The sequence below is a fragment of the Cebus imitator genome, unplaced genomic scaffold (genome assembly GCF_001604975.1).
Source record: "Cebus imitator isolate Cc_AM_T3 unplaced genomic scaffold, Cebus_imitator-1.0 Scaffold109, whole genome shotgun sequence".
Classification (NCBI taxonomy): Eukaryota; Metazoa; Chordata; class Mammalia; order Primates; family Cebidae; genus Cebus; species Cebus imitator.
Genome location: NW_016107424.1, coordinates 5,163,990 through 5,179,480, shown reverse-complemented (window position 1 = coordinate 5,179,480; position 15,491 = coordinate 5,163,990). Strand labels below are relative to the sequence as shown.

Sequence of the window (15,491 nt, the reverse complement as noted above, 5' to 3'; positions counted from 1 at the left end):
AAAAAAAAAAAAAAAAAAAAAAAGAGCTCTTGTGGGAGACACAGGCAAACTGACATCATGGGACTTGGATTTAAAAATGTCCTTTTACAGTGTGAATCAAATACAGAAATCTAAACATATTTTACAAAGGCACATACAAGGGAAATAAACTGTATTCAACATAGGAGAGAGATGAATGTAGTACCTACAATGACCCAATATTCAGGGGCCAGCTGCTGTTTTAGGTACTGGAGATTCAGCAATGAACGAAGCAGACTAAGTCCCTGGCCTTTTGAGCTTACATTCTATTAGAAAGGCTGAATCACAGGCACATGTTCTCAGGACCTCCTGAGGGATGTCATGGGACTAAAATTAAAGAAAGTTTGAATCCGCCAGACTATTACTAATTACATATGGAAGACACAGGCAAAGAAAAGTATGAGGCAGATGTGAGAATGATGAGACACAGTTCTGGACCCAGCACTGCTGGCCTCTTCTCTTGCTAGTACTCAGTTCCCCTTATCAGAACTGAAGGCATGATGAACTCTGTTCTTTGAATCTATCTGTGTCTCATACAGCACAAGGACTCCTGTAGCCAATAATGGATCACTAGCCTCTATCTAACCTCTAATTATTGCTCATATATGACTTCATTATTGTGTCCAATAATTGCAAATTCTTTAGCATGATGCACTATGCAAGGTCCTTGCTTTCTGGCATTTATAATCACATTGAAAACTTAACAGAAATACAAACAACTCTAGTATTAGATGGTATGAGCTGATGCCATTTGATTATATGAGATATAGGAGCTTCAAGGAGAAAGACATCACTTCTGGCTGGAGTAACTACAGCAGAGAAGGATGCAGCTCTTGTGAGACTGGTTTTTGTGCTGGCCACAGTGTGAGACATCTTACATACAATCTCTCATTTGCCAGGAAGGCTTCATGAAGGACTTGGAAGTCTAAGACCTTGAGGAAGACTTTGGTAAGGCAGACACGTAGTTTCAATTGAATTTTCATTTACTGTCCAACACCGGCCAGGCACAATGCTAGGTACTGGACACATGATGGTGATGGTACAAACTAAGGACTTTTAGTGGGAGACACAGACAAATAGGCAATTACAACTACCCTATAGTGTAATGTATACTATAATAGATAAAGCACAGGGGCAATGGCAGAACAAGGTCAGGTGTATTTGTCATGATTCTCTTAGTTGCACGTGACAAAATGACTCAAAATATCTTAAGCTAAAATGTGATGAACTGGCTTATGCTACTAGGACCACTAAGGTGGATCCAGGACTTAAGCCAGGACACTCCCTCTGCTCTGTGTCAGCAGTGTCCTTTAACACTGCAGATGGGAGGTCCCCAGGTGAACATTCTTTGACACAGTGACCCTAGAGGCAAGAGGCAGGCTTCTTGGCTAGCTCTCGTGGAGGGAAGGACTTTGGCCCTGCTTGGACCATTTATCTTTTCCTGAAACAATCCCTGTTGCCAAGGAAAGGGGCACCACAATCAACAAACTGGGTTTACACACCTAGCCCTGCTGGTGAACCGGTTAGGTTCTGATACCAGCAGAGAGGGAGAGGAGAGAAATACATATGGGGTCACCACAAACAACAGCTACCACATGGAAGCCCTGAAGTGACAGTGCAGTCGTAGGAACAGCGGGGACACAGGGAAAGGGATGTGTGGGATGAGTTCCTAGGATGGTGAATAGATTTAGTTTGGCTGGAGCAGTGGTCATACCGAAGAGCACAGACAAAAACCAAAGGGGGCAGAGCAGACTGTGGAGGGACTTGAATACCTGCTAAGGACTCTATAGCAGGCTGATGGGAGCTTGGTGACAGCTTTGCTCAGAATGTGTAGGGCGATCCTTTGTAGTTCATAAACATGATGACTGGGTGTTCATGTGCACGTGTGAGATGTGCCACCCTCAAATCTTGTTATGATGCTGGTACATTACCTATCTGACATGGAAAAAAATATAAATAACTTTTAAAAATCTATAGGGCCACAAGAGTGAAGGTGTGAAACACCTACAGACTGTATCTTCTGTGAAATGAGGAAGTGACAAAGTTTACAAATTTCACATTGTGTGTGGCATCACCCCCAAACCAGCACAGTAATCTACAACGTGTTGGCAGGTCCCATAGGGAACACCAGAAACTGCACAGGAGTCCAGCTGGTAGCAGATCCCAGCCATCCCCAGGGAAATTCAACCCTAAGAGGAGAGGACTCACCCTAGATGGGAACCACTGTGAGAAGGACCAAGAAGGAAGAGGGCAAGAACAGTAGGAGAGGAAGAAGGAAATCACCAGAGTGCCTGGAGGACTCCCAGGCAGCTTTGGGAAGTGCAGCTTCCAACAGAGAGAGGAGCACCATGGCAGGAAGAGGCAGGATGCCTCTGAATCAGTGGCTGGGGAAGGGCCAAGGAAGCTCTGGGGTTGGTGAAACCAATCCAAGTGAGGTTAGAATCCTAAAGTCAGAGGAAATTTGGCTACACAGAGGTGCCATCCAGTAAACAAAGTAGACCTCACTACAGCAGAGGAGGGAGCCCTCGAGCTGAGAATCAAGGAAAGCTGCCTCCCTTCTCACATCACAGGATTCTCTTGCTAACTGTTGGTTCAGAAAAATCCAACCCATCAAAAAATAAATGATAAAAAAAATCCACAAAAGGTTCTGCCAGAAAAAAAAAAAAAATCTGAAAAAGAATGGCAAAACCTCCTCCCTACGGAATGAAAACTCATCTAAAATATCTTACCACAAAAATGGAGTCTCGCTTAGTTGAGCTGGAGTGCAATGGTGTGATCTCAGCTCACTGCAACCTCCGCCTCCTGGGTTCAAGCGATTCTCTTGCCTCAGCCTCCCAAGTAGCTGGGATTAAGGCATGTGCCACCAGGCCCAGCTAATTTTTGTAATTTTAGTAGAGACAGAGCTTCACCATGTTGGCCAGGCTGGTCTCAAACTCCTGACCTCAGATGCAATCTGCCTGCCTTGGCCTCCCAAAGTGCTGGGATTACAGGCGTGAGCCACCACACCTGGCCAGAAGAAGAAAATTTTAACCCCTATTCTATTATGACTTTTTAAAAAAATGTAATGAGGCAATGACAGTTATGCAGGAAGATGACAAAGCAGAAATAAAGAATTCAAGGAAGGGGTGGTCAGGCTGCAGAAGGTTACAAACCATGGGAGGGCATGAAAAAGGAGCTGGTAGATTAAAAACTGCTTTAGCAAAGAAATGGGAAAGAAGTACAGAAAAACTGCAGAAACAAAAACAAATTATAAGGAACACAAGGGAGAAGAGACACTACTATGAAAGATACTGTGGAAGACATAAAGAACAGAAGAAAAGTAAAAAATAGAAACTTAAAATCATTAAAGAAGTGATAGATGAAAACTGCATAAACATAGAGTCTCTGAAGGAAAAAAAAACGGAACAGAGCAAATTATTTTAAAATATGGTTCAATTTTAAGTAGGGTTTGGAACTGGGATTAGAGGGACAGCTTGGCCCAGTTCACAGACCTAGATTTAGGAAACAAAAGGGGAAGGGAAGCCTGCAAGTTATCTCAAGGCTGTGGAGCCGGGGGCAGGTCAAAGGTGCTCTTTATCCACAGGAACCCTCTGCCCTGAGTCTCTAAGAAGAGGGAGGCACGGGAGTCGGAAAGGACAGTGCTGCCCTACCCACATCCTGGTTCAGCCCAGCCTCAATTACCTACAAAAGTAGAGGGCAGTGGGGAAGTGAGCAAACAGTTCAGAAACAGTGCCTTAAAAACTAACAAGTTACCAATCAGGGAACCAAAAAGTAGAGATTAATCTCTGTGCATCCATCACTTAGTTTATTAAATATTAACATTTTATCCTACTTGTTTCAGATGCTTTTAAGGAAATAACAATATTACAGATATAGCTGAAGCCTATTATAAACCTCTCTGATCCCATTCACCTCTCCCCCACCCAAGATGCCACGTCCTGAAACTGATGATTACTTTTGTCAAGTATCCTTTTATGCTATTACTGCATAAATATGTATCTACAACTACATGTAATTTGTATCACACTTTCAAATTTTATATAAATGGTATCATAATGAATGTGACCTATAATTTGCTTCTGTTTTTGACAAACATTGTTTCTGAGATTTATCCTGGTTGATATACATGGGTGTACTGCATTGTAACTGTGGCAGTTTTGCTGCTGTTGTTTTCTTTTTCTTGAGATCGGGTCTCTCTCTCTCTGTCAACCACGCTAGAGTGCATAGGGTGCAGTGGCGCAATCTCAGCTCACTGCAGCCTCGACCTCCTGGGCTCAAGTGATCCTCCCACCTCAGCATCCTGAGTAGCCAGGACCATAAGGGCACAACACCACACCCAGCTAACTTCTTTATTTTTTGTAGAGACAGGGTCTCCCTATGTTGCCCAGGCTGGTCTTGAACTTGTAGGCTCAAGAAATCCTCCTGTCTCCACCTCCCAAATTTCTGGGATTATAGGTCTGAGCCATTGCATCCAGCCCCTATTAGTTTTTAAAATAAAATATACACCTACCCTGTGACCTCACAATTCCACTCTTAGGTATATGTTCAAAAGAAATGAATGTGGGAGGGGCACAGTGGCTCACATCTATAATCCCAGCACTTTGGGAGGCCGAGGCGGGCGGATCACCTGATGTCAGGAGTTCAAGTCCAGCCTGGCCAACATGATGAAACCCATCTCTACTAAATATATAAAAATTAGCTGGGCATGGTGGTGGGTACCTGTAATCCCAGTTACTCGGGAGGCTGAGGCAGCTGAATTGCCTGAACACAGGAGATGGAGGTTGTAGTCCAACATGGTGCCCCTGCACTCCAGCCTGGGCGACACAGTAAGACTCTGTCTCAAAAAATAAAAAAATTTAAAAAATATATGTATGTCCACAAAAAGACTTCCTTGTGGATATACAAGAATGCCCACCGTGCTTTTGTTCACAATAGCTAACAATTTAAAAATAACAAAGTGTAGCATATCCATACAATGGAATATAAACAACAAAAAGGAGCAAAGTACTGATAGATGCAACATGAATGAAATTAAAAACAATGGGATGGTAACGTTCCACAACTTGACAAGAGTTTGGATTACACAAGTCTATTTATTAAGATTATATACTTGAGATTCATACCTTTTTCTTTTTCTGAGACAGGGTCTCACTATGTTACCCAGGCTGGAGTGCAGTGGCATGATCTGGGCTCACTGCAATGTCCACCTCCTGGGTTCAAGCAACTCTTGTGCCTTAGCTTCTAGAATGACTGGAATTAGAGGCATGGGTCACCACGCAAAGCTAATTTTTTTTTTTTTTTTTTTTTAGATAGAGTTTCACCACGTTGGTCAGGCTGGTTTTGAACTCCTGGCCTCAAGTGATCCACCCACCTCAACCTTTCAAAGTGCTGGGATTACAGATGTGAGCCACCATACCTGGGCCACATGTTTCACATTGAACTTTTAATGCTGTGCATGCTAAAGTACTTAGGGAGACATGTACTGGTAGCTCTTTTTTTTTTTTCGAGGGCCGGGGGATGCACCAGAAAATAAGATGGAATGGAAAGATCTGTGATGAAGTAAGAATAGCAAAATGTTGATAGTGGAATTTAGGTGGTTTAACATATGAGTGTTCATTATAAAATCCTTTCAACTTTGCTGAATATTTAAAATTTTTCATAATAGGCTGGTCACAGTGGCTTACTCTTGTAATTCCAGCACTTTGGGAGGCCAAAGCGGGCAGATCACTTGAGGCCAGGAGTTGGAGACCCGCCTGGCCAACATGGTGAAACTCTGACTCTACTAAAAATACAAAAAAAAATGTTTGCCAGGCAGTGATGCATGCCTGTAATACCAGCTACTTGGGAGGCTGAGGCATGAGAATTGCTTGAACCCGGGAGGTGGGGGTTGCAGTCAGCTGAGAGTGCACCACTGCACTCCAGCAAGACTCTGCCAAATAGTAATAATAGTGATAATAAAAAAATGTACAGGAAATTTTAAAACATTGAACCTGTCCAAAACCAGCTCCTGATTTTGTCCTACCCATAGCTGCTCCTCTGAGTGACAGCCATTCATTCGTCTAGTTGCTTGCCTTTTGCTTGTCTCACAGTCGCCCCAGTCTGTCCATCAGCACAACTCTACTTTCAGTGTATATCCTGAATGTGCTGCTCCACATCTCCACCACCCAGCCCGCTCCCGCAAACCATCCCCTTCCCTGCCTTGCACCCATCTCCTATCCGGTCACTGCTTCCACTCTTTTCCCCTGCTGGAGTCTATGCTTCACATAGCAGCCAGCTGGATACTTTTAAAACATTCTCTCCCCCTGCATCTCCTTCCCCTCACTCCCTTGCTCACTATGTTCCAGCCATACGAACCTCCTTGTGCACTGAATGTGCCACAGTCCTCTGGACTTTCTGTTTCTCCACGTAGGAAGTTTTTCCTTCCTATCTGCATGGCTTATTCTTTCTTCATAGTTCTCTGCTCGAATGTCTCGCCAGGAGGCCTTGCCTGAATATTTAACAGAGCACCTCCTGTTATCTCGCACCCTGCTCTTATTTTTCATCTTAGTTCTTATTACTATCTGACACATTTATTATTTTCTATGATATTCCCCCTCCCTTATACTAGATTTAAGCTCTAAGGGGCAGGAATTGTTTGCTTTACTGTACCCTAGTGTTGTTGCATTAATGAATGAACTAAATGTCACCTCCTCTGTGAGTCCTCCCCAGATCACTCCCTGCCCCTGCAGTCCCCTCTACCATATCATCTTATCTTTTGCATCATGCCTAACAATAGTTATCTGTTCCACATTTACCCTCTGTTCCCCAATCCAACAGAACTCAAGCTCTGGCTACAGAGAACAGTTTCTTGGTAACTGCCATATCCTCCTCAGGAGAGCAGGGCCCCGCCCAGAGCACTCTGTGCCCTCCTGCCTATTCCAACCTCCCAGAGCTTCTGGATTTCCTCTGCTGCCCAACTTTTCTGTTCTCTCTCCTCACTGCAGTTTCAGGAATTGTGAAGGAACTGGACCAACCATTTCTGAGGCGTGCTCTCTACGTTTCACACTGTATAATGCCTGCCTTCTTAAGGGCCCTCCGTCTGAGGTGGCAGCCAAAGGCAGCACTGGCTGAGCCAGAGGCTCATCTGCCTAGACTCCCAGGTGCCTCCCTGGTCCCCAGAGCTCAGGAGCAGAGGGCAGTGCTCTGCTGCCACCCTGCTGAGTCCTCCAAGGTGCCAGCTGCAAAGCTCTTTCAAGGGAGTGTTTCCTGAAGCTAGGTTCTGAGGGCCACCCCCTGAGAACACAACTCTGCCCCCTTCCCTCCATTCATCCCACAAAGGGGGCTGGTGTCTACCAAGCCCCTGCCCCCAGAGGCTCCCTATAGCCTGGCAGAGGCAAGAAGAAGCAGAGGCAAGCATAAGTTGGAGAAGAGGGGGTAAAAAGGAAAGTCCTACTTCAGTAAAGGGCAAGACAACTTTCTAGAAAAGGCAGTGTTTAAATATTAATGAATAAATGGGAACTAGCTGGGGAAAGGCAATGGCGATGGGGAGAAATGAGGTGCAGGTGCAAAGGTCCCAAGGTGAGAAGTGCAGGGCGTGTGGAAAACAATGTGGGTGGATCTCCTGGGCGCAAAAGGCCTTGTGTATTTAAGTTTTGGGGTTTGACTGTTAATCCAAGTCAAGGCATAGAAAGGTCTTCAGGGGTGGTATGGGTGGCATCTATGCTTTGGAAGGGCATTTTGGCAATAGGTTGGAAGGCAGACTGCAAGGGGTAATGCATATCAGGAAAAACAGAAGAGTATTGCACTGAAGACAGAATGGTGTCCTGAACTGAGGCAGAGGGAAATAAAAGCATAATTTGGAAATGGCTTGGAAACTGAAGAGAAAGGACTTTGGTGATAAATGGAAGAAGCACAGCACCAGGGGAGCTGGAGTGAGACTCTACTGTGGATCTTGGGCAAGCTACACTTGTGTCTCAGCTTCCTCATTTATAAACCAGGAATGACAGTCATTTGCACCTGTCTCATAGTGTTGGTGGAGGACTAAAGGAGTTAATAGTATGTGAAGGCTTAGGGTACAGCCTAGTACATCATTTTACCCAGGAAATGTTATCTATGATTATGGAGCTCAGAAAAAAAGAAGAAAGGAATGACTAAGTTCACTCCCAGGATTCTGGTTTGGGCAACTATGTATGCAGTTCAGTTCTCAAAGTGTGTTCTGTGGACATCAAGAGGTCCCAATGACCCTTCCACATAGAATGTGAAGTCAAAACTATGTTATAGTAAAAATGTATTTAATAAAATAGTTTTTAAAACTGCATCTCACCTGATTCTAATTATAAAAATCGGCCAGGTGCAGTGGCTCATGCCTGTAATCCCCGCACTTTGGGAGGCCAAAGCAGAAGGACGACGATTTGAGGTCTGGAGTTTGAGACCAGCCTGACCAACATGGTGAAACTCATCTCTACTAAAATACAAAGATTTGTTTTATTTTGCATATGTTTTAGATAAGCATGATGGATAAGCAAATTTCATTAAATGGAAAGAAAAATTTTTATTCCTTTCTCATTATGTGAGAAATACTGATTATCATTAAGACCATTTTTGCTTAGCTTCAAATGAGTCTCATGACAATAAAAATGTATGAAAAATAACTTGGTGACAAGTTTTGAACAATTTGAACAACAAGATAAAGTATTGAGTTATAATTCAAATTATAAAATGAGTATCCGTAAGTACACACTGATAGGAATAAATGACTAAGTTAATGATTGAAGAAGAGACAAATCTCCAGTGCAGAAGAAATTAAAATAATACAGATAATTCATCCTAAAAAAGATCACTCCTCACTCCTTAGGTGTGGGCTGCACACAGTGACTTCCTTCCAAAGAGCACAGTATGGAAAGGGAGGAAAAAGAGTAATTTTACAATGGAGAAACTTGACAAACATTACCTCAACCAGGTGATCAAGATCAACATCAACAATAATAAATCATGATGTCGGTATCAACTTTCTTTTTTTTTTTTTTGAGACAGTTTCACTCTGTCCCCCAGGCTGGAGTGCAGTGGCACAGTCTCGCCTCACTGCAACCTCCGCCTTCCAGGTTCAAACGATTCTCCTGCTTCAGCCTCACGAGTAGATGGGATTACAGCCATGTGTCACCATACCCAGATAATTTTTATGTTTTTAGTAGAAACAGGATTTCACTATGTTGGCCAGGCTGGTCTCGAACTCCTGACCTCATGATCCACCCACCTCAGCCTCCCAAAATGCTAGGATTACAAGTGTGAGCCACTGTGCCTGGCTAGTATGAGCTCTTAATATGATGTGAGGAAAATGGTACTTTACCACTATGATCTTCCTCCCCAAACCCATAACCCCAGTCAACTCTTCTACTAGAATTCATCTGATGTTTTTCTCATGGTTAGCCTACAAAATACTTGACCAGCACTCCTCAAAACTGTGAAGGTCATCAAAACAAGAAAAGTCTGAGAAACTGCCATGGCCAAGAGGAACCTAAGACATGACATTTAAATGTGATGGGTATCCTGGATGAGATCCTAGATCAGTAAGGAGGTAAAAACTAAAGACACAGGAATAAAGTATGGACTTTAGTTAATAATAACACATCGACATTGATTCATTAATGGTAAACATATCATAGGGTAATAAATGTGCCCTACCATATGATGTCAATAACAAGGCAAACTGTTCATGTGTGGCAGGTGGGAAGGGGGAGTGGGAATATGGAAGTCCTGTTCTACCTGTTCATTTTTTCTTTAAATCTAAAACTGTTCTTAAAGTCTATTAATGTTTTTAAAAGCCCAGTACTTATTGGGAATAATTCCACCATCGATCAATCATCCATCATTGTAACCTAGAGACTTAAAGTTCTATAATGGGATATCCTACACATAATTCAAATCAGCATTTACCCAAGTCCTACTATATATGCCTTTGAACTGCTGAATACTGGCTACAAAATGAACAAAACAATTTCGAAGGCTTAGTTCGAAATAAAAGACATCTAAATAGGTAAATTTTTGACCTGTAAGATGAACATAACTGCAGCACAGAGAAAAGGATCTGGGAAGCTTCAACAGAGGAGATACATCAAAGAAAGGGCACAGAATAAAGAAATGGGCAGCCTAAGCCTGAATTTTTGTTGTTTTGTTTTTTTAAGCCTGTGCCTCCAAGAACCTTCTGGGGTTTTATCCTCCTGAAAATGAATGTCAGAGCAATCAAAATAGTTACCCCAAAGAAGCATTATAGAGGCCAATAGTTTATCTGCCGTGGTGTTTTAACTTTACATGTACAATAGAGGAAAAACAGGTGAATTTTAAAACTGGGATGAGTAGGAAAAGAGCAAGCTAAAAGCAAACATGCTTGCCCCTCCAACTTTTTTTTTCTTTTAAGAGACCCACTTGTCTGCTGACCAGGTACCTGTAATACAGGAGAATTCACCCTATTCCTTTCTACACAATGATGTCTTGGAATTTTCTAATTTCTCCTTTTCTATGATTGCATTCTGTTCATGTAACAGTCAAGGGATGACAAAGGACATTTGTAAGAGCAGTGTCTTTTAAAATTAATTTACTAGTTAGGACTGAGTATACATTCATCATTCAAAGATGAATCCCACAAACGTTACTCGACATCTTGGTTTTCAGTAATATTTTATCAAATTCAACCACGAGGGCCAACAGTCCTGCTTAAGATCAGGTGACGCCTGTTGGGCGATCCCCGATCCCTCTTCTTGCCATCATGCTGTTAGACCTTTCAGCTATATCGGTAACAGCGTTTCAAGTAACTGCAAAAGGAAGGCAACTTCTGCTCCGCGAGAGCCATCCTAAGCGTTAGAAATGGCAGGAAGTTTCTTGGGACTGACAAGGCATGGGCTTCTCCTGATGCTGTCACCTTGGGCAAGGCTATTACAGGTAAATTAGGGGGAGAAACAGTTACTTTGCTGGCGTTACGAGACTAACAATCGAAAAAGTGTGGAAAAGGACTTCGCCCTCCCCAAAGCGCCCATCCGCGGCGGCTTTTTCCCGGGCCTCAGGCGCGCTCGAGCCGCGCAGCACAAAAGCCTGGCGGGAGCCGGGTGCGCCTGGCGCCGCCTCCCGGTGCATCTCGGGAAAGGGTCCCGCCCGCGCGGCAGCGTCTCCCTGGCGCGGCCCGCTTGCCCGCCTGCCTGCTCGCCCAGTGCCAGGGCAGACGCGGCCCGCACGAGCAGCCGCGGGTTCCGAGAGACATTCGCACGGCTCCTGCACCTCGGGGGTCTTTGTTTCCGGAGCTGTTTCCCGCCTCGCTGGTCCCGCCCCAAAACTTGTTTGCTGAGTACCAGCCTAAAGTCTCACTTGACGATGGGCAGTATTGGGGTGCGCTGGTTGGGCCGGGGGGCGTTCAGAGGCAGCGAAGGGAACCCTAAGCTTAAACACCAGGAGAAGGAAAAGGAAGAGCGTCAGGCCCTCCTCCTCCCATTAGCGCTCGGGCGCGGACTGCGCCCTCCCGCGCTGGCGGCTCGCGCGGGCTCCGCAAGGCGCGCTGGCGGCAGTGGCGGGGCGGGGCGCGGCAGGCAGGCCCGGGCAGGCACGTGGTGGCGACCGTTCTTCTCATCAGGCCAGGTCCCGTGGGACCACCGTGCTGACGGGGAGGGGGAATGCCGTTCCCGGGCCCCGCTAGGGAGACGGGTTTTACCCTTGGGGACCCCGGAATTGGAGGCGGGGAAGAGAAGGCGCAAGGGAGGGCGCGGCGTGGCGCGAGGGTTTCCAGCGCGGGGACTGTGGGGTGGCAGCTAGAGGCCATTGCAGGAGCAGGGCAGCGGGTTAGGGGAGCGACCCATCCATGGGGAGGGAAACCCGGTCAGGGGAGCTGGAAAGCAGGGTTGATACGTACCTGGGTGGGCGGACTGGAGATGCCTTACCTGGGCGTGCAGCGCAGGACTGGCGGAGCCAGCTCCGGGTGGTCGCCGGGCCGGGACGAGCTAGCAGAGCCGCACAAGGCTCGGCGCGCGGTGGAGCGGTGTTTACATTCTGCAGCAGCTCCACGTTGTGCGGCCGCCCGTGCCTCCCATTGGCCAGCTCGTCAGTCAACGCTTCGCTCCTCCCCCAGGGGCGGGCCCTGAGGTCCCCGCGTAGCTCAGGGAAGACCCGGGTTCTCTCAGGCCTTGGCGGGACGGCCAGGGTGCGCCCCAGGACTGTCACTCCCCAGCCACCCTATGCTTACCTGAGTCGCGTCCTCCTGTCATGCGCCCGGGCAGAGCCGCAGCCTGACAGCCCCGAAATCCAGGAGTTGCAGTGGGATAGGGCAAGAGCAAACTGGCGGGAGATGCAGGAGCTGGGCGGCGGGGAGGCCATCAGCGGAAAAGGAGCCTCTGAGAGTCTCCCAGTCGCCGCCGGCCGCGCTATGGGGCGTGGTGGACGGGGACCGAAAGCCTGGGAGAGTCTACCCCACGGCCGCCCCGGGTGGCGGGTGCTTAGCGAGGACAGGGCGCGACGCACGGGCGCGCGGACAGACCGGCGGGCGGGAGAGGGGAGTGCGCTGTCCGGAGGTGTCAGTGTGAGGCGCATGCGTGCGGGGCGGGCCCGGCCCGGCCTATATATTGGGTTGGCGCCGGCGCCAGCTGAGCTGAGCGGTAGCTGGTTTGGCGGTGAGGAGCTGCTGCGCGTAAGGGGGATGCGGGAGGAAAGAAAGCCCAGTTGGGCCGATCCCTTACCGCAGGCGGGAGCCTCAGGGAGGAAATACGGAAGGGCTGAAAACTAGGCGACTGGAGGTCATGGGTCCCCGCGTTCCGTCCCTGTCAGGACCCTTGGCAGGGGACCGGGAAGCGGCGGGGCATGAAGAGCCGCCCCTCATTCTAGGGGCTTCTCTATCCCACCCTCATTTGGGGACCTATCTCGTGGGAGAGAGGATGGGAGGCAGGGTTCCCTCCATGGGGAGAAAAGTTCCCCGCCAGGCCAGTCTCCCCTTTCTTTAGCTCCTTTCCCTGCCCCCCGCCTCCCATCAGGAGTTGGGGTCCCGGCGCCCCTCCGAGCGGCGGTAGGGGGTCGGGACCGGGAAGGAGGGAAAGGAGACTGGAGGCCGTGACACCAGTCAGTTCCTCCGCCCCCTGCTTCCCCGCCACTGCCGCTCTCCGAATTGGCGCGGAACCGGCTTCTCCACAGCCTTTCGCCTCCACAACCCCCTCTCCGCGCTCGTCCAGGACAGGAGGCGGGACGTGGGGGCGCTGCCCAAGCCCGAATCTCGGTGTACGGGGGAGAGGGTGGAAGACCCAGAAAAACCCGTTTGGGGAAGAGGTGCTTCTGTGCGCATTCAAGGTGCCGGGAGTGCTTGGTAAATCTTTGGACACCCGCGTCCCGGCTGTACATTCAGTTGAGGAGATGCAGGCGTGTATCCAAAGTGAATTACCATGAGCTAGCTAACAGCACAGAAGACGGCAGGGTCACACGGCCCAGGCCCTCTTCTGAGGGACTGAGCTAAAACCTCCGAATCCGCGACTTACTGCCACCTGGAGAATGTGAATGACAATGTACTTGATTGCGGCTTTTCCTCTCCCCCCTTCAGAGGTTTTATACACCTGAAAGAAGAGAATGTCAAGACGAAGGTAACATTATCTGTCTTAGAGACATGTTTCAATTCGTTGCTGCCTTTGACTAATTACACTTCCTTTTTAAAAATTCACCACAGTAGCCGTTTACAGGCTAAGCAGCAGCCCCAGCCCAGCCAGACGGAATCTCCCCAAGAAGCCCAAATAATCCAGGCCAAGAAGAGGAAAACAACCCAGGTGATTTAAGGAGAAAGAGGGAGGAACGAAATTCCATGTTAGGACTTTAGTTTACCAGTGATCTTTTCTATTTTCCAGGATGTCAAAAAAAGAAGAGAGGAGGTCACCAAGAAACATCAGTATGAAATTAGGGTAATGCAGAATTGGGCTGGGTGGTTTTGGGGGGGAAATGGAGGATAGACGAATAAGAATAGAATTATGTGTTTATTGCTTTTCAATAGATTCCTCTGACACTTTTAATGCCCCTAGAGGTCAGCAGGAAAGCGCTTATCTTTGAGGGGTTTGTATGTGCCCGAATCCTACTACAGCTGCAGAGTAAGTGCCTTCAAGCAGCTGGTTCCTTTTTGTAAATCCCTCCCTCTTGGAGCTGCCTGGTGCACCCGGGCCCGCCTAATCTATCCAATATACTGCTCTTTGTTCCCTCGCAGACTCTAGTAGACGGTCCTAATAGCTGCTTCTTGGGCATAAATAGGATGTGAGATCACTGACAGCCTGGCATGCAGCCCTTTGGTATCTCTTCTTCCTATGTGTTTTTGTACAGAAAGCACTTTGGAGATAGTGATTCCCTTTGAAACCAGCATTATTGGGAAAAGGATCCTTTAAGTAATTGGTTCCACTTGATTCCAGTTTTAAGGTTTTGCCTTCAAATATTCAAAAGTATCAGAGCCGACAACTTTTTTTTTTTTTTAAAAAGAGCTTTTTATTTTAAAAAGTCCCTGCTACCATTGTGAGATACAGAGAACTGCAATTCTATGATGTTGAAAGTGATTAGTATTTTAGACCACAGATGTATTTTATTACTCTCCTCCTTCAACACCTAGCGTCTTCTATTACCATAATTGCATTTTGTTGTCTAAAACATCCTGTTACTCTTTATAAAAATTAACATGAGCTATATGGGTTGTTTATAAAATATGAATGTCAAATTAGCTATATTGCCATCTATGTTAGCTAAAATTACAGATTCTTTAGATATATTAGCTTTTATTTATGAAAGATCCATGATGAAAACTAAGGTTTCCCTTGCACAAATTGATATTTTTCTTTTCTTTTTTTTTTTGACAGAATTGTTGGCCACCTGTATTATCTGGGGGGATCAGTCCTTGCATTCTCATTGAAACACCTCACAAAGAAATAGGAACAAGTGATTTCTCCAGATTTACAAATTACAGATTTAAAAATCTTTTTATTAATCCTTCACCTTTGCCTGATTTAAGGTAAGAAAAATTTCAGTAATTTTATTTCAAAGATACAAAATTGTGCTGATTTAATGTATGGCATTATTTTGTCTTTTGCTGTCATTATAAAATAGAAAAAATGTTGTAAAAACTGTTTACTAATATTTAATTAAGCCTGTATCATTTTATCTGATAGTAGGGCTGCTTGCAAATGATAAGGGTATTTAAAACACTGATTCTATAAAGTTATTTTTATTTGCTTGCTGAGTACTGTAAAGACTTAATAGGACTGAATTTTTTTGTTAGGATTGGAAGCATTTTTACATGTGCAGCTTTTTCCTTTAAATTTTTTATTCTTGTTTCTTGCAGTTTCAACTCAAAGGAAGCTTTTTCAATTAATCTATCAACCCTGTTTATTTCTTAGTAAGGTCTATGCTTTTTTTTCTAGTTCATGAGTATAACTAAGAGGTACAGCTTATACAAAACATGTAGTGTAATAATTTATGATTGGCCTTTTTTTTTTTTTTTTTTTTTT

At 45.9% G+C, this 15,491-nt stretch overlaps 2 protein-coding genes and 1 non-coding gene across 7 annotated transcripts in view; 2 read left to right on the top strand and 1 right to left on the bottom strand.

Annotated features, from left to right (window-relative positions):
- INTS8 (integrator complex subunit 8) overlaps positions 1–15,491 on the bottom strand; it is a 99,326-nt gene that overhangs the window by 9,478 nt on the left and 74,357 nt on the right. For 4 of the 5 annotated variants that reach the window (XR_005201772.1, XR_005201775.1, XR_005201776.1 and 1 more), the window contains one exon: positions 11,891–13,571. The gene's annotated coding sequence lies outside the window, so the exon portion shown is untranslated. Of the gene's footprint in view, positions 1–10,571; positions 11,425–11,890; positions 13,572–15,491 lie in introns of those variants that run through there. The other variant, XR_005201773.1, reaches the window with a different exon arrangement.
- Positions 1,857–1,959, top strand: LOC119472626. Its single transcript, XR_005201781.1, has one exon. It is a non-coding gene; the product is annotated as a small nucleolar RNA U13 (small nucleolar RNA).
- Positions 12,572–15,491, top strand: part of CCNE2 (cyclin E2) — a 14,894-nt gene continuing 11,974 nt past the window's right edge. The window contains exons 1-5 of the mRNA XM_017538134.1: positions 12,572–12,644; positions 13,559–13,598; positions 13,682–13,778; positions 13,857–13,910; positions 14,844–14,995. Coding sequence (XP_017393623.1) covers positions 13,585–13,598; positions 13,682–13,778; positions 13,857–13,910; positions 14,844–14,995 — 317 coding nt within the window. The 5' untranslated portion in view covers positions 12,572–12,644; positions 13,559–13,584. The remainder of the gene's footprint in view (positions 12,645–13,558; positions 13,599–13,681; positions 13,779–13,856; positions 13,911–14,843; positions 14,996–15,491) is intronic.